This window comes from Archocentrus centrarchus, unplaced genomic scaffold (assembly GCF_007364275.1).
Source record: "Archocentrus centrarchus isolate MPI-CPG fArcCen1 unplaced genomic scaffold, fArcCen1 scaffold_89_ctg1, whole genome shotgun sequence".
In the NCBI taxonomy this organism is placed as follows: domain Eukaryota; kingdom Metazoa; phylum Chordata; class Actinopteri; order Cichliformes; family Cichlidae; genus Archocentrus; species Archocentrus centrarchus.
In genome coordinates this window covers 2,687-22,071 of record NW_022060298.1, presented here as the reverse complement: position 1 = coordinate 22,071, position 19,385 = coordinate 2,687, and the positions used below count along the sequence as shown (strand labels likewise).

General features: G+C 43.2%; 1 protein-coding gene across 1 annotated transcript; it reads right to left on the bottom strand.

Moving 5' to 3' along the window:
* Positions 1 to 1,708: 1,708 nt before the first annotated feature.
* On the bottom strand, positions 1,709 to 13,697 carry LOC115777964 (butyrophilin subfamily 3 member A2-like). Its single transcript, XM_030725990.1, has 5 exons — positions 13,548 to 13,697; positions 8,314 to 8,664; positions 3,532 to 3,810; positions 3,337 to 3,438; positions 1,709 to 2,449 (listed from the first exon to the last, which is right to left on the bottom strand). The coding sequence occupies exons 1-5, from the start codon at positions 13,576 to 13,578 to the stop codon at positions 2,112 to 2,114; spliced, it is 1,101 nt and encodes a 366-aa protein (XP_030581850.1). The 5' UTR covers positions 13,579 to 13,697; the 3' UTR covers positions 1,709 to 2,111.
* Positions 13,698 to 19,385: the final 5,688 nt, after the last annotated feature.

The following is a 19,385-nucleotide window of genomic DNA, read 5'->3' as shown; positions in this document are numbered from 1 at the left end:
ACTGATTTTTCCCTAATGTGTGATCTGTGCATGAATCCTTCCCCTCTGGGCCTGGTGTGTTTCATGCAACATGAGCACCATCTGCTGGACAGGCAGCATCTTGTCCTCATGCTACGCTGAATTGTTGTGAACTCCTGTAACGCGTCATAATGAGTTCAGGTTTATTGTTATTTTATTGTTATTTCTGCAAATGTGACAGACCTGATGTAAACATGCGTCTATAAATGGCTGCTGTGACTCTCTGAACAGACATGAAACAAATTCCTGAATATTTTGGTCTCGTCACACAAACAAAAAGTTCTCCGCTATAAAGTTTTCCCTCACAGTAATATTCAGTTCAGCTTTGATACTTTCCCACAGAGTCAGTCAGTAAATCTGCAGTTTGCAGCTGCTGGCAGCTTAAACCTGATCCTGAACAAACTGAGTTTGTGAAGAGCTCAACTCTGTGACCGAGGACTCTGAACCTCATCTCCTCTCTGCCTCCTCCTGAAGCAGCTACCTGACTCTGTTTCCTTTCCTCATTCATACAATATCAACATCAAAACTCATAGCAGAGCGTTCATCTGCATAAACACTGACATTATTTATGGTGACATCATCAGTATCACTGTGAGGACAGAGACAGCGATAACTGGATGTGCTGGACTAAAATCTCCATCTTTCTCTCAGAGTACTCATACTCATGTTTTATCCAGCTTCACTTCTCCCCTAAAGCCCGCCTCCCTTCTAGATTATTCATTTCAAGTATGATTTTCAGTATTGAATTGGGCCCGACCAGCTCAAACACTGACTTGATGTCTGTCACAAGAGTCACTGTCGTCCCCGTGGGCCCCGGGACTGTCTTTATTATGTTTTCTGCAGTTTTGCCTGGTGTATATTTGGGGATGAAGACCACCATATTTCACCATTTTAGATGTGAATGTCTCAGAGGAAAAATGGATATCAGTTCTCTGGTTTGGTTCAGACTCAGGATGGTCTTCATCTTCAGACTCATCCTCCTCTGTTTCACTGTCATGATCAAAGATGAGTTCCAGAGGCTCCAGAGCTGCCAGCTGTTCACTTCATCACATGCAGCTGCAGTGAGATGTTGTTGGGACGCCCTTAAACTTGCTTTGCTCCTTCCCTGCTGAAGGACTAGTCTGTGTGTGTGTGTGTGTGTGTGTGTGTGTGTGTACAATGGTGCTAGTTTTGATCATTATGTGTCTACAGGCCTCCAGCAGCCACTGCTGATGGGTGCAGTGTGATGAACACCTGCTGCTGATGCACAGCGAAAACCTCACTGTTGAACTTCTGACCTCAGCAGGAAGTCTCTGTGTGTGACGGGAAACTGATCCGTGACAGAAAGACTGTTTACAGCCCACAGTTTTCACCTCGGTGCTGAACGTGGAGGAGTGATGATCCTCCTCAGACCCAAGCTCTCGTCTTCATGTATCTTTAATTTCTCTGAGCTTTTTATGATTAGTATAAAAACTCACCATGATTATCATCATCAATAACAAAAAGTTTGTCCTTATTTTGGGACAGTGGGTTTATTTTACAGCATAACACAAAAATGTTGTTTAACAAAGTGTGAAAGACTTTATCAGAAGTATTAGGGGACCAAATGTAATGTCCCCGTGTGATAAGAGGTTAAACAAAGTCTCAGTGAATTAATTATCACGACTCCATCCACTATACAAAAAGAAAACCCAGAGATCAAAGAACCAAATGATCAATAAAACAAAGTGAGCTTTATTTAAAAAGTACCGACTGCACAGATGGTGAGACAGAGATGAGAAATGTGGATAATTACATGGAGGACCATACAGAGTGGAGGGCAGGACTATTTATACAGCAAAGACCGACTGGACTTGCAAACAGGAGGGGATGGTACTGATAGGCAGAATATGTGGACTGCTCCTTTATTACTATGATGAGCCATCAGGACTAAAGGTAGGAACAGGTTCAAAGGTCGGGTGAAGGAAAACTCAGGTTATAAATTAAATCCATATTTACAAGAAAAAATAACAATTTAACACCATCATGTGATCTTGATGATTGCAGTGACATCAATAAAAGCTCCTCATCTGCAGAGGATCCACCTGTGCTTCCTCTCCTCCCTCCTCCACCTGTTACAAACCTCTGACTGTGAGCAGCACTGATTTCTTCCTGATGAAGTCTCCCCTCCTCCAGACTAAACATTTGTATTCTCCACTGTCTTCCTGTCTTGGCTGTTTCAGGGTCAGAGTGAGGTCTCCGGTTGTCAGCGGGTCTTCATTCATCTCTGTTCGGTCTCTGTAATCCTCGTGCTGTTCTGTCTCATCAGGCTCCCTGCAGAACACGTAGACCATCATTCTTTCATCATAACGTTCCCACATCACTTTTGCATCAGCAGGCAGGTTTTTTGTGGTTTTGAAGGGCAGCCGGACAGACTCTGCTCCCTCCTCCACCTCCACCTTCCCCTGAAAGACTGAGAGAGTACAAACACAACATGAGCTGTACAGACAGCAGCAGCAGCTGGAGGACAGAAGCAGATCAGAGCAGAAGGTAACAGGGACAGAGATGTAGGAGGTCAGCTGTGGGGTCACGACTCACTTTCAATATGGCCGCACTTCACAAGAGCAGCAACAACACAAGTGTTCAGCTTTTAGTAGTAACAGTGAAAGGCTGAAGACTCTGAATAGCAGAGGTCGGCACTGCCTATACATTAATTACAGCAGCATACACATTTATGACTACATGTGTGAACATTGTGTTCACTGGTGTTTTGTTGCTGTTGTAGCCTCCAAAGCTGAAGCTGACTTGTTCTTCTCAGTCCTGGAGGCTCTCTGGGGGGAACTGGAGCTCTCTTCTGTTTGGATTCACGTCACCAGCAGGAACGCTAACGAGGCAAAGGCCACCTGCTGGTTGGAGTTTAAAGGCAGAGGGGGAGGGGCAAAAATCCAGCTGCTGTAATGCTGACATGTGTGTGTGTGTGTTTGTATGTGTGTGTGTCAGACATCAACTGAGCTGTTATGCTGCAGCTTTTCATACAGTTTGTGTGGTCTTTGTCTTTCTTCCTGTTTCACATCATTTCCTCGCTACACAACCCCAATTAAAAAGCTGAGGTTGTTTGGATCTCATAAATATTTTATTCATTTTATATTTTATTTATGTTTAAAATGAGGCTTCTTAATATTTCATGGAAATACAGGATGGATGGATGGATGGATGATGATGGATGGATGGATGAAGCATTTTCTCAGTTTAATGTGATGTTTTCTGTGAATATTTGTTTATGAGATTTGCAAACATCAGCACAGTACAGGATACCTGTTAACCATCGGCATTATGGGTAATGTAGTAGGAGAGACTCACGTGACATGAAATTGTGCCAGAAACAAAATAAAAGACCTCCAGAAACAACTAGAACAAGAACCAGTAAAACCAGGAAAGCTGTGGCCCAGGATAGAAATGGTTCTGTGGAGAAACATAAAACAATAACAATGTGACCTTTGAACTGTGGATCTTACTCTCCTACACTGACCTCTGGTCTGGATTGGATTCACTGACCTTTGACCTGCAGCACTACTTTCTGTTTCAGGATGTCTTTGTCCCTGTAGATGGTGCAGATGTATTCTCCACAGTCTCTCTGTGTGGGCTGTTTCAGGGTCAGACTGCGGTCTCCAGTTCTCAGCAGGTCTTCATTCATCTTCATTTGGATTATGTACACGAGGTCTGGATCAGAGCGAGTCCACTCCACCCTGGTGTCCTCGGGCAGGTCAGGTGTTGTTTTGCAGGGCAGGATGACAGACTCTGAGCCTTCCTCCACCTTCACCTCCACCTGCTGGTCTGAGAGGACAATAAACCACAATATGAGCTGTAGAAGCAGCAGCAGTCACACTGATGGGAACTGGAGCCCAGCTGAGGATCTACTCTCCTGACCTCTGACCTCTGACCCTGTTAGAATAAAAACACAGACTTCTATAAAAACCATCCTGACAGTTTGATGTTACTGGCTGACAGAAAACCATCAACTGTAAATAAATCAACAGATGTGTGTGTGCTGAGCCTCCCTGAGTGCAGCACACACACCTCTGTGCATGCTCTGCAAAAAGGAAAAAACGATCACCTTCATGGATCAGTTTTGTTTAAACCAACAAACTGAAGGATTAAATGAATCAGGTGAAGGATGCTTTGCAGCCTCTGAATGGAGCAACAGGTGGGGCTAGTACAGCAGTGTTAGCTCCACCTGTGTGTGGACAGCAGCCTGTGGTTAGCTTATCCAGCAGCAGGAAAGCTTGTTAGCTCCTAAATGTGTCGGTCTGTGTTTGAACAGTTTGTGTGTGTGATCAGCTGTTTGTGATCATCTTTGATAATAAAACCTGAAAACTTCAGTTCTCCACAGCAGAAAAATCTCATGCAAACATCATCTCTGCTGTCAGCCTGCAGTCCTCCTCCTGTTACCTGCACTGCTCTCTGACTGACACACCACAGTAATCCTGACGTGGACACATCCAAACCTGAGAGTCTCCTTCACATCAGGACCACCTGGATGAAGCTCTGCTGCAGCTTCTAGAAGTTAAAGCTGCGTCTCTGTTCACAGAGATCAGCTTCACAGCAGCTCCTCGAGTCTGAACATCCAAACACTTCCTGCTGCTGATGTCTCTGAGCTGCAGTTCTTCTCACAGAGCTCCATGTTTGACTCTGTATACAGTCTGTAAATGTCAGGACTCTGATCCTCCACATGGAGCAAAGACTGCACAAGTTGTAGCAGTCACATCTGATTTTCTGCTGCTTTCTTCTTTCCACTGAGGTTCAGTCTGTGCTAAATGTTGCTGCTGAGTTCTGCAGGAAATGTTCCCTTCAGTTTGACCTCTGACCTTTGTCTACAGTACTGACTTTGACCAGTGTTGCCAGATCTTGCGACAGAAACAAGCAACGAGCTCTATGAAAACAAGCCCAAAAGAAGCCCAACTGCCAACCCACAACATTGTGTAAACCTGAGGCCGCTTTTAAACAGTATATCTCTATAGTAGTATAGCTCACTTCTTTGTTTTATCTCATTGTGTTTTGGAGCAGTCAAACCCATGGTTCTTAGCCTCATAGAAGAGAAGGGTGCACAGTTTTTGTGTGTGTGTGCTTCTCTGTATCAGCATGTTGAACTAAATCAGCATGGTGAGCACATATTTCACACTTGCAACATCTGGGGAATGCCTTTGGCACGTCTCCCATTAGGACCGCAGCTACTTTCAGAGATGTATGCAGACAGAATTTCTTTTTTTTTTTTGAAGGGGGGCCAGGAGGAGGGGAGGTGAAGGAGCACAGGGGGTGACTAATCAGCACCATTCCTCTGTTACTGATCATTTCATATGCACAGCTGTTAAATACAGAAAATACGCCTAGAGAAATAATTTCGTCGCATCGTTTTAGCGCAGCCCTCTTGTGCGGCGCCCCTATGCATTGCATATAGTGCAAACCCACTTTTAGCACCACTCTCTCCCATCCAGGGGCATAGGAATGAGTTTCCTATTGGGGGGGACAGATATCAGAAACCTGACAGATCCATAAATACTCTAAGCAAAGCATTAAAAAAATGCTATTTAATCTTTTACTTTCTTCTTTTTCAAATGTTTTTTGGAAAAACAGTGTTGTGTACACGTATATTATTGCATGTATAATTTAAATATGTATATGATTTATAATCATAGGACGTGGGCAAACTGGCTTGAGCACAGATAAATGTTACCAGTGCACAGATAATTGTTACCAGTGCACAGATAAATGTTACCAGTGCACAGATAAATGTTACCAGTGCACAGATAAATGTTACCAATGCACAGACAATGTTACCAATGCACAGATAAATGTTACCAGTGCACAGATAAATGTTACCAATGCACAGATAAATGTTACCAGTGCACAGATAAATGTTACCAGTGCACAGATAAATGTTACCAATGCACAGATAAATGTTACCAGTGCACAGATAAATGTTACCAATGCACAGATAAATGTTACCAATGCACAGATAAATGTTACCAGTGCACAGATAAATGTTACCAATGCACAGATAAATGTTACCAGTGCACAGATAAATGTTACCAATGCACAGATAAATGTTACCAATGCACAGATAAATGTTACCAGTGCACAGATAAATGTTATCAGTGCACAGATAAATGTTATCAGAGCACAGATAAATGTTACCAATTCACAGACAAATGTTACCAATTCACAGATAAATGTTATCAGTGCACAGATAAATGTTATCAGAGCACAGATAAATGTTACCAATTCACAGACAAATGTTACCAATTCACAGATAAATGTTATCAGTGCACAGATAAATGTTACCAATTCACAGACAAATGTTACCAATTCACAGATAAATGTTACCAATTCACAGATAAATGTTACCAGTCCACAGATAAATGTTACAAGTGCACAGATAAATATTACCAGTCCACAGGTAAATGTTACCAATGTACAGATAAATGTTACAGTGAACAGATAAACGTTACCAATTCACAGATAAATGTTACCAATGCACAGATAAATGTTACCAGTCCACAGATAAATGTTACCAGTGCACAGATAAATGTTACCAGTGCACAGATAAATGTTACCAGTGAACAGATAAATGTTACCAATGCACAGATAAATGTTACCAGTGCACAGATAATTGTTACCAGTGCACTGATAAATGTTACCAATTCATAGATAAATGTTACCAGGCCACAGATAAATGTTACCAATTCACAGATAAATGTTACCAGTGCACAGATAAATGTTACCAATTCATAGATAAATGTTACCACTGTAATGGTCCTGGGCCGGTGGCCCAGCATTTTGAGTTTCTTGTGTGTGGCCGCCTTTGTTATACTTTTTAGGTTATGTTCCTTAGTGTTTCTTATAGTTATATATTGTTTGAGTATGCTGTTTAGGTTCCCTTGTTGTTTTTTGTGTATGTTCCCTTTGTCAAGTTTTCAGTGTTAGGTCTGCGTCTGTCTGTTGTAGTCAGTTCCTGTTTTATTTTGACAGTCTCGTGTTCCCTTTGTTTTGTATCTAGTTGTGCTTCCCCTTTGTTATTAGGTTCATTTGGTTCACCTGTCGTCCCCTGTTGTTTCCACTTGCCCTAATTCCCCTGTGTGTATTTAAACCCTTAGTCTGCCTTTGTTAGTTGTCGTGTCGTAGTCATTGTCCTCCCCAGTGTTTCCCTCCTAGCTGTGTGTTTTGGCTTTTGGTTTTCTCCCAGGCTTCTGTTTGTTTTTTGCCCTGGTTGAGATTTTTGTATTTTGTATTTTTCAAGTCCCTGCAAATAAACAAGTTTTAGTTTATGTCGGCACTTGGGTCCTTCCCTCCACACACAGCCCCTCACCGTGACAACCAGTGCACAGATAAATGTTACCAGTGAACAGATAAATGTTACCAATTCATAGATAAATGTTACCAGTGCACAGATAAATGTTACCAGTGAAGAGATAAATGTTACCAGTGCACAGATAATTGTTACCAGTGCACAGATAATTGTTACCAGTGTACTAGCATATTAAAAAAAAGTTTCATTACAAATGTGAGTTTGGGGGCCCGCAGCCGCATATGTCGCCTATGCCTCGGTCCGGCTCTGTTAATGGCAACGATCCTGACAGACCGTTTTACCTCATTCAAGAGTTTCTCACTCCTGCCGCTGTCTCTTGCCTCCCAAACACTCAGAGCCGTTCAGAGGGAGGCGGAGGAGCGCATGTTTTGCCTTCAAAATAAAAGCATGCGAGTTAAAGATTTCAAAATCAAGTATATTTCTCCTCCACTGTGTAATTTTTGGTTGGAACAAATGCACCTGTCTCCAATATTGGGGGGGGCACGTCCCCTCCGTCCCCCCCGGTTCCTACGCCTATGCTCCTATCTGAGCTCGGATCCATTCTGTAAGTGCCTCTATTTCTCACACTCTTTATTATATTTTTTTCTATATTTCTCCCACTTACTGGAGCTCATTCTTGCGCTGCCTCCTCACTCTGGGCTGTTATGAATGTTTGTTTGGGTGTGCGCCCGGTCAGCTTGGGCAGGAGCGATAACCAGGAAACGGGGGCTTAGAAGGGACAAACTACCTACCACTCGTCCTTTGCTTTATTATGGGGCCCCGAGAGATAAGCAATGAGTTTCACTCGGAAAGAAAGTCAAGCCCAAATAAGCAACTCCACGTTCAAAAACAAGCCCAAAAAACCACAACCCGCGACTCACGAGATTTGCAGGCGGCTTTAGAAAAAAACAATCCCAAAGTCACTTATAATAAGCGGACTTGGCAACACTGACTTTGACCTGTAAATACAGAAGGTGTTGGGGTTTGTTGCTGACCTTTGACCTGCAGCTGTATGTCTGTCAGTCTCTGTTCTTGTCTTCCATCACTGATGGAGCAGGTGTAGCTGCCGCTGTCAGTCAGTTGTGGGTTCCTCAGAGTGAGGCTGAAGTTTCCAGTTTTTAGAGCATCAGACCTCACTGATGTGCGTCCGCTGTAACGCTGGTTTTGTCCTCTAAGATCATCTCCTCCTTTTTGGAGCAGGTGGACAGATTTGGGGTCGAGATCACTGCGAGTCCACATCACTGCAGGATCGTCCTCAGGTATATGACCTGGGAACCGACAGGGCAGCAGGATGGACTTTTCTCCTGCATACACCTCCATCACCACAGCCAGGGCATGCTGGGAAACTGTGAGGAAATCAGTTGTTACGCCCTATTATTAGTAAGTCATAGGTAAATTTGCAGTCATTTTCTACAGATGTTTTGAATAATATTTACTTATTTCCTGTAATACCTTCTACTCAGGTTTTCAGTCTACTTCACATAGTATTTTTATTTACAGTTACTCAATTTATGTAGTATTTCTGCTGAAATAGTTCATTCAGATGTAACTGAAAATATCACATTTACTTATTTCTGCTGTTTTGTTGTAACCAATTTGAGGGCATTCAAATAAACTCAATATTTTTAAGTGTAAAAATGTTACACTAATTCAATTATTATTACTATTATTATCATTATTAACCGTACAACAGAATGCAGACGCGCATTTATTATAGACGTCAATAGCGAAATAACGAGCGTTCGTCTGTGCGGGTGTAAACGCTGTGACACAGAGGTCAAGTTCAGGTGAAGGAAGAAGCAACAGAAAAATAACTGAGGTGATCAAAGCGCAGTTTAACGGAACCACAATCACTGGAAACAGACGTCTGGAAAACTCGGTTTCCAAATTCTTTTCCGGGATTTAATCCCTGTACGAGAGTAACGATCAGGTAAAGACACCGCGGTTAGCTGGTTGGTGTGATCAGTGGCGCAAAAAGGGGGTATGCACTATATGCAATGCATAGGGGCGCCGCAAAAGAGGGGGCGCCAAAACGATGTGGGAGAAAATTTCTCTAGTTGCATTTTCTGTATTTAACAGCTGTGCATATGACATGATCAATAACCAGAGGTGGCAAAAGTACTGACATTCTGTACTTAAGTAGAAGTACAAGTACTTGTGTTAAAAAATACTTTGGTAAAAGTCGAAGTACTGGTTCAACTTCTCTACTTAAGTAAAAGTATAAAAGTACAGGCTCTGAAATGTACTCAAAGTAAGAAAGTAAAAGTGGCTCTTTGGAGGACGTTTCTACCTGCTATTCTTCTGTAAAACGAACCGAACCTCATTATATATTATTGCAATAATAAAAAATAATACACGAGAATACAAATGTTATTCCAATCTAAATTTTAATCCTAATGAATGCACTCAGCTTGAATCTGTTATGTAGGACACAAACTGTTAAAGGGAATTTAAACCCAGCTCTGTTCTCTGTGTCCTCCATAGTAGAGGGTGACTGTGCCTCCACCTAAACACCAACATGAGGATACTCAGGGGTTACAGTGGGATTCAGAAGGTGGAGGAACCCTAAGATCAGCTGTAGTGGCTCTGCATGGGGAGAAGAATCACAGCTTTCTATTGTGAGCTGCAGTAAATGATGTTGGTGTGCAGGCTGTGATCAGCTGACCTGCTGCTGCTGCTGCTCTGAGGTTTACTGCTCTGTGTGGATGAACTGAACTCACAAAGATGTAACCCAGTATTTCACAGCTCTCTGAGCTGATCTCCATCCCCTACACTGACAGCATACAGGCTGTAGAAATGTTGGACTCAGTGAATGAATCTCAGCATCAGCAGCTTTGATTCAAACTCATCTCTGCTGCACTGATGTAACCTGTAACTCTGACCATGAACACAAACACTGTGCTCCAGTCCAACACAGAGCTTTACTGTAAATACAGTACAACAAACTAACCTATTTATTACACACTAAACTGCAGCATTTTCATCCAATCTTTGAATTACACAAAGTCAGCATACTTCAGTTTGTTTTCCAGTCCTTACCTTTAACTCTAACCTCTCTTCTTCCTCTTCTGTCCTCTTTCTCCATCTCTGAGTGAACTTCTCTCTCTTTGCTCTCCCTGAAATGCAGCAGCTCTTCTTTTAGCTAGCACACACTGTGTGACAAACTGCACACACTTTGTGTGTTTGCTGATATTTGTTGAGCATTTAGAAACGTTGCATTTACCTGCCACACGTTACTCCCTTCATGCTCGCTCCTCTTCAGTAACGCTAGCTAAGCTGTTTATGTGCCGCAGCGCAACTTACGGACTCGGTCCGGCCCGATTATAGCGCTATAAATGATACATTAATTATATGGGTTTGCGTATTTAATCCCTTTGTACGAGATAAGCCCCGGTGATGGAGGATACGCCAGTACGATTGTCTCTTATATGTTATTATTCCTCCATTTAGGCTCAGATCGTTTTATGTTTGAAGGCGCACTGACCGGAAATGCAAACTTCTCTCTGACGTGTTAAAAAGTAACGAGTCTGTTTGAAAATGTAAGAAGTAGAAAGTACCGATACTTGTGTAAAAATGTAGGGAGTAAAAGTAAAAAGTAGTCAGAAAAATAAATACTTAAGTAAAGTACAGATACCTGAAAAATCTACTTAAGTACAGTAACGAAGTATTTGTACTTCGTTACTTCCCACCTCTGTCAATAACAGATGTGCGGTGCTGATTAGGCGCCCCTGCGATCCTTCACCCCTCCTCCTGTCCCCATTTAAAGACAGTCGGTAAGTTATGTCATAGAAGTCTCGTATTTTATAAGTCCACGAATAAGTGATCTGCACACATGAACACAGTAAATGTTGAGAGGATGCGGATGGTGCGTTGTGTGTGTGTGTGTGTGTGTGTCAGTGACGTGCGGTGAGGGTCGTGACTGGTGAGGCACTGACGTCATCACATCAGATTTACAAACATATAGCTTATTCACCATTTGATTGGCAACAGTTGTTTTGTTTAACATTAACATAGTCTGAAGCAAACCTTTTAGCTCCGGTGTTGGTCTTCCTTTAATTATTATCTTCTGCTTCGATTGAAAGTCCAGTTTAGAAAATTCTTTCAGTTGAGTTATGTAATCTTCCATGTTGAACATAAGGCCAAGCAACAGGAAAAACTAACTGGCCTTGCTAACTGTTTATGGTAGCTTGCCGCAGAGGAGTCGTAGAGTCCCTGGGATCACCAGCGCCCCCTACCATGAGGCACGAGAACTGCGTGCCTCACCTAGTGTCTCTTCGCAGCAGTTTCATGATCGCTCAACACAAGAATGCATTACACACACATACAGTTGTTAATGAAAAAAACAACAAAAAAAACTGTGCATTATATACACCAGCTAAAATATAGAAATTTAGTTCATATAGTAAAAGTGTTAGAACATTTTAATAGCCACATGCAAAGGGAAAGTAATCCGGTCTCACTGCATAGCATGCCAGCACAGTTAGTAGTCATTGGCAATGACTATACTGAGCCGCACCACGGATTGCGCAATCCGTGGTGCGGCTCGCCGGGCTGGTGCCTCACCGTTCGTCTCTTAGTATTTGACCGGCAAATGCGAAAATTCAGCGATTTTGAAAAAACTAATCTAAAAATGGTGTAGTTAAATGGAAAAGAACTTTAAAATACAAATCACTGAATGAATATAACCATTTAATTTATTTTTTAATTTTATATTTCCACGATGACAGGTGAGGCCGTGCCTCACCTGCCTCCCCTGACTGCACGTCACTGGTGTGTGTAGTGTTGTAGCTAGTGGTCGGTCACAAGGCGCCGCTCCGGATTTCACCTTCACTTTCGGAGCTCTGCTGTCTCTGCATTTAGCAAACAGGAGCCCCGCGGACTCCTCACCGGCTAGATCGCTGCTTTTATCGCTGCTTGCGCCTTTATTATTTCACTGCAATTTACAATCTACCACAGCAGGGAAAGTTCACAATGTGCACGTTTGATGTCCCTAAGGTCATGCGCGCACTTGATTTCGCAGCTACAGAAATTGAAATGACAACCTGCATGAATGAGAAGAAGTAGAAAAACGAAGATCAAATGAAAATTTCAGGCATGCTTTAGCATGAGTGGATCATCGCTGACAAGTTTTTTTTTTCATGCCTCCATTGTTCTGTGTGGTTTTACTCCTGAATGTCAGCTGCTATTTTATGACGGTGTTTATGACGCGTTCTGTCTTCAGGACTTTGCTGCGCACCGTTTCCTGCTGTGTGACGCAGTGATGCACTGTCAGCTCACCTGTGCAGGTCTCCCTCTTCATCTTGTCCCGTATCTGTCCCACCAATCCGCTCTTTTCCCCGCATCGCGAGTGAGGAAAAGAGACAGATGGTTTACCTCCAATGTCAGCGTTCAGGTCTTTTGCCTCCCACCTGATTGGAAAATCCCTGTTTTCCACTTTTCGTTTGGTCATTTTTGGGGAGTCAGGCAGCTTAAATGTCACCAAAGTGCTGACCGATGTTTTTATCCGCTGATCATTGATCAATCGGCAATACGGAAAACGGGATAGCACAGTTCTTGCCGGCTGCCGGCAGCTGTTGCAGTGCATTGTGGGATTTGTAGTGTAAGTGGTGGAAGCACATTTATCCGCGGGCCAAGCTATATGAAATCATCTTGCTGGCCGTATAAAATTAGATCGTGGGCTGGAAGTGGCCCGCAAGCCTCCAGTCTGACACATTTGACATAGAGAAAAACTGCTGTACGGAAGTTAAAATGTGTAGATGAATTGTTAGTACGAAAAATTATTTCTTATCTGATTACTTGATTAATTGATGGAATAATCAAAACAATACTCGATTAATAAAATAGTTGCAGCCCTACTTGTATTCAGAAAGCCATAGTCAAACATTAGTTTTCAGCACCAGTGGAGCTGTGAAAGGCCTTCAAGAAAAATGACCTGCACCTCAAGAAATGTAACTACAGGTTCACAAAGACTGTGATTAGGCTTTAGATGTGCTTTCTGGTTACATGTGTAGGCCCCGTCACTCAGTTAACAAGCAGGAGCAACTTTTAGTGGTTAGCATTAGCTTGCTAATTAGCATTTGGGGGGGGGGGGGGGGGGGGGGGGGGGGGGGGGGGGGGGGGGGGGGGGGGGGGGCGTCCAAAATATGTCCGCATACACCTCAGAAAGTATATAGCTGCACCCCTGGGTGTGATGATGATCAAACTGAGAGCAGATTAAAAAGTTTCTGACCGTTGATGAAGAGCAGCAGCAGAGTCTTCATCGTCCTGTAGAAGAACTAGAACCGGCACAGAGTCCCGTTAAAACCGAACAAACGAACAAAAAGAGGCTAAAACCGTTACTTTCCTCCTTCCAACGCCTGACCAAAAATGTTGTCGGCTTCACAGGAAGTTTCAGTGCACACAGGAAACTGACAAGTTACCATATTAGGGTGTGTGTGTGTGTGTGTGTGTGTGTGTGTGTGTGTGTGTGTGTGTGTGTGTGTGTCTCCTCTTTGCACAGAGGAGAAAAATAACTATTAAATGCAGAGATAAACAGGCATATTAAGCAGTAGGGTTACATGCAGGGGTGAAAGTAAGCCGGTACGGTCCGGTACTGCGTACCACTAAAAGATTCTGTGTTGTGCCAGAAAGTGATTGTTGATGTTTCTATGTGCTTTTATGTGTAATGTCTTTGCTTATATTGGTGAATAGAGTGTAGTCAGTAGGATTTATAAAAGGCTTAGATATAAAATGAAGAAATGACCTGTTATTCAAGTATGTTTATGACTCTGCAATATTGCACGTACATTATAATAAATCCAGTTCTCTTTGGTCACTTAAAATATCTTTATAGAGTGTAATGTCATATTTGTTCTGATTTCTGCTGCCGTCTTGGCCACATATCTCTTTAAAAATCTCTCTCTCTCTCTCTATGTGTATATATATATATATATATATATATATATATATATATATATATATATATATATATATATATATAATATGTGTGTGTGTGTTTTTGTCATATTACTGGCATGAATTTAAAACTACTTTCACCCCTGGTTACATGCATGCAGAAATGATAGTAGAGGGAGGGACTGGGAAGGTTCCTGTGTGGGAAGGACAGTCAGTGTGGGTCAGTCAGTGTGTACACTAACCCAGTACACCTCCAGAATCACCCGCACCTACAACCCAGAGCTGTGTGAACTGAGACTCCGGCTACAGAGATGAGGAGCCAAAACGACTGCACAAGGTTTTCAGTGAAGATAAAGGAGTGAGAAGCTCAGTCACATGATCACAGTAACTACATTTAAACTAAGCTGCACTCTTGAGTCTCCGCCCTCCACCAGTGACTGTTTACTGCTTCATCCATAGAGACTCTCTCATGTATTCTATTATAATGATGTTATAATGTGAGCAGACTTTTTCATACCCTCAGACGGAGCTTCTGCAAAGTGCTGAGAAGCACTGATGAGCCTCACCGTGCAGTCACACAGCAGCTCTGACTTTCCCGTTGCCACAGTTTTAGGTACTCAGCCACTGCCAGTCCTTCAAAACAGATCATTTCACCTGCAGATGCTTCTTTATGGTCCTGCAGTTGTGTCTGTGTTTGCATACAGAGAGCCTCCATGTGGCAACGTGGACACGTTCTGCAGGCTGGAACCTCAGGGTTCTCCTGATCTGACATGTTTTACAGTATTTGTGCTTCCTCTCTGCATCAGCTCTTATTCTGGTGGATGAAGCAGGCTGACCTGCCTGCCCTCCCCTCTGTGGACACACTGATTCAGGCTGGGTCAAAGCTGTTCAAAAGAAAGAAATGAATCTTATTCAGAGCAGATCACATGATCAGTGCTGGCTCTGATCCAGATCAGATCTTCAGTTTGTTTTTGAGCAGTGGGATCATCTGAAGCAGCTGAATGACTCTGTCCCAGGAGAGGGACTTAACCTAAAACATACACCATGTGGTATCAAAGCTGCACTGAGGTCCAACAGGACAAGAACAGAGATGAGTCCACTGTCAGAGGCTGTAAGAAGATCATTTGTAACCTTCACTAATGCTGTTTCTGTACTGTGATGAATTCTGACTGAAACTCTTCAAATAAACCGTTCCTCTGCAGATGATCAGTTAGCTGTTTTACAACGACTCTTTCAAGAGTCTTTGAGAGAAAAGAAAGGTTGGAGATTGGCCTATAATTAGCTAAGACAGCTGGGTCAGTGATGGCTTTTTAAGTAGAGGTTTAATTACAGCCACCTTGAAGGCCTGTGGTACATAGCCAACTAAAGACAGATTGATCATTTTAAAAATAGAAGCTTTAATAATTGTAAAGACTTCTTTGAACAGTCTAGTAGGAATGGGATCTAATAAACATGTTGCTGGTTTGGAGGAAGTAACTACTGAAGTCAAACATTAGTTTTCAGCACCAGTAGAGCTATGAGAGGCCTTCAAGAATAAAAAACTTCAGTTCCCAGCATGATGATGTCACTTCCTATTGTTGCATTAAAAACGTGATAGTTTATGCTCACAACATGGTGGCTGATATTCAAATGTAGGAAATGCTTTTAGCAGCTGATCATTAAAAAATCTGGATTATGCTTCTTAAACCAGGCAAAGACCCCACACTCCCATCCAGCTACAGGCCAATCTCTCTCATTAATGTAGATCTTAAAATAATTTGCAAAGCCCTTGCCAAAAGATTAGAAAATATTACTCCATTTATTGTACATCCAGATCAAACAGGCTTTATCAAGGGTCGGCACTCAGCCAATAATACACGTCGACTGATAAATATAATAGACTATTGTTCTATTAACAAATTAGAGACGACAATCGTGTCTTTAGATGCAGAGAAGGCATTTGATCGGGTAAATTGGAAATTCTTACTAGCAGTTCTGCAAAAATTTGGATTCGGTTCATCCTTTATAAACTGGATCAGAACACTACACAGCTCTCCGAATGCGCGTGTTAGGACAAATGATCTCATTTCACAAAGTTTCAGTCTGCAGAGGGGCACTAGGCAGGGCTGCCCACTCTCTCCCTCTCTTTTTGTAATTTTCATTGAGCCGCTAGCAGCAGCAATCCGTCAAAATGCAAATATTAAAGGGATTCAAACTGAAAATATGGACCATAAACTTAGCCTTTATGCTGATGATGTATTACTTTTCCTTGGGAATTCACAAGGCTCTCTTTTGAAGACTATCACACTGATAGATAAGTTCTCATCTATATCTGATTACTCTATCAATTGGAGTAAATCAACAGTTTTGCCTCTGAATTGTAATTTCCAGAGAACCTCTAGGACCCCACTAAAGTCAGGAAATATTAGATATTTAGGCATAAATTTTTCCGCCAGGCTCTCAGACTTGGTACGATTAAATCATATCCCCTTATTAAAAACAATAGAGGATGATCTCACACGTTGGAACAGTTTACCTATATCACTCATGGGGAGAGTTGCTGCCATTAAAATGATGGTTTTACCAAAAATTAATTATCTATTTTCATTGATCCCTAATAAACCTTCTATTCCTTGGTTCAAGTCACTAGATTCAAACATCTCAAAATTTTTATGGAAAAACAAACCGTCAAGAATAAGCTTAAAAACTTTACAAAAGCCAAAACACAGTGGAGGTCTAGAATTACCAAACTTTTATTGCTATTTCTTAAGCAGTAGATTGCAGTATATTTCAAAGTGGATCAAATCCAATTCATTAGACAACCCATGGCTGGATCTAGAACAGGCGTTTTGTGGAAAAATAAAAATCTCAGATTTACCTTTCATTAGTTCCAGTATTAAACATCATAACTGCTATAAAGTCCTTAGTATAAATACCTCTCTGACAGCCTGGTGGGAATTTTTAAAAATAACTAAGTCTTCACTCATCCCCTGTAAACTAACACCCATTTGGAACAATCCAGATATTTGTCAGAAAAAGAAAATGCTGAATTTTCCGTTATGGCGTGATAAGGGTATAAATAACTTAGAACATATTATCCAAGATGGAAATTTTATCACGTTCCAAGAACTTATATCAAAATATAGAATTGGCAACGGTAGATTTCTGGAATATCAACAAGTTAAGTCCGTCCTACAGGGAAGATTTAACCTTAATCAATTGAATCTAGAAATGCCTACTTGGGTAACAGAATTTCTTAACCTCTGTACCCAAAATTGTTATCAAAATTATATAAATTATTAATAAAAACTGATGATTCAGTTTCCCTCCCAATTACAAAATGGGAGCGTGATCTTTCTGTCAACCTGGATCAAAATTTATGGACAGAAATATGTTTAAATATCTTCAAAATGACTAAAAGACCCCAAATACAACTTGTACAATATAAGATTCTCCATAGAACATACTACACTGGACAAAGGATGTTCCAAATGGGCCTTACACACTCAAACATATGCACCCACTGTACAAGCAATTCAGAGGATAATCATCTACACGCTCTGTGGTCTTGTGTACCAGTTCAGAGATTTTGGCAGAGGATTTGTGAAGATCTATCCACATGGTTTAGCTGTCATATCCCAACTTCCCCCAGACTATGCATCTTAGGTGATGTCAGTGAATTAATTATGGAGTTAAATATATCACACATAGTTCTTACTGCCTTGTGCATCGCTAAGAAGATGATCCTCATGAACTGGAAGACAAAAAATAAACTATGTATTACTCAGTACAGAAATTTATTAGTAGATCATGTTAGTTTAGAGAGAATGTCTGCTTCTTCTAAAAACAAATTGGAGGAATTTGACTCTCTTTGGTTCCCACTGCTCAGCTCCATTACTTAGTGGGGGTGGTGGGCTGCGGGCTCTGCTCCTGATGTGCTTTGTGGGGGGGTGGGGGGGGACTCCGGGGGCCTGGGTAGCTGGTAGCCTCCTGAGGCTGGGGTCCTGGGGCGACCTTCTGGTGATGTCTGTGTGCCTGTCCTGGTTGATGGTGGTGGGGGCTTGGATGGTGCTGCCTTCGGTCCTGGGGTGTGGGCGGGGTGCTTGGGGGGGTGGTGCCGGCCCTCGGTCGGTTGGCTGGTCTTCCCTGTGTGGCTTGGGGGCTGGGGTCTGGGGCCCCGGCACTGGGGCCGCGCCGGCTCCCGGTGGGCCCCCCCTGGCGCGGGGGGGGCCTCTGCTGTCCCGGCCGCGCCGCCGGGTGGGGTGGGTTGGCCTGACGTCGGGATGTCCGGTCTACGCTTTTGGGGCCCTGGGGTGCCTGCATTGCAGGGGGGTGGGGTGGGGGATGGGGCCGCGGTGGGGTGGTTGGGGGGGACTGGGCACTGCATTTCCATGCCCAGGCCAGTATGTCCTGTCGCCTGTTTGTGTCTATTGTTGAGTGAATGGGCATCTAGGAGGAGCGGGCCGCCCTCTGCGGTGGGGGCGAGGGCGCCAACCTCGGGTGCTGCAGTGCTCCGGGATGCTGTCACCGCGGCCCCGGGCTCACCTCCCCCTGCCCTGTGCTGGGGTGTGGGAGGTCGGGGTGCCTATTGAGCCAGCGGCCAGCTGGCTCTCTTCTTCCAGGATTTTTCCTGGTCATATGCCCCCCCCCCTCCCCCTCCCCATACACAAACACACACACACACACACACAGAATACACATCACTCACAGATGTAGGATGGAGAGGCCACGTGGAGAGCTGCACCACCACTTGCCTCTCCGTTTTAATTGCACTTTAGTCATTATAACTCACAACACATACACACTTACACCCTGATACACATAGGACCTTTGGGGCAGGCATGTTACTCAGAGGTTGATGAGATGGGCCGCTGAGGTGGCCCCACTCGGATCCTCGTCACTGTCTGTCTCCAAATTTTATTTGCACTTTAGACATGGAGGGTTTTGGGGGGGCAGTGTGGGCAAGCGCTGACGACCAACAGTTGGCGCTTGTGGCATAACTGTCCCCTCAATTTTAACTGCACCCTATACACCTCATTCACTCACAAACATTAACACATAGACCTACAAGTTGGGGAGGAGGAGGGGTGGATGGGTCATCTTACACCCCGATTTCTTGCGTCTCGCCCGGGGTAGGGGTCGGGTGGTTCCTTGGGGACCGGGCTGGTGGCGTCCTGGGGTCGCTGTTGGCCCT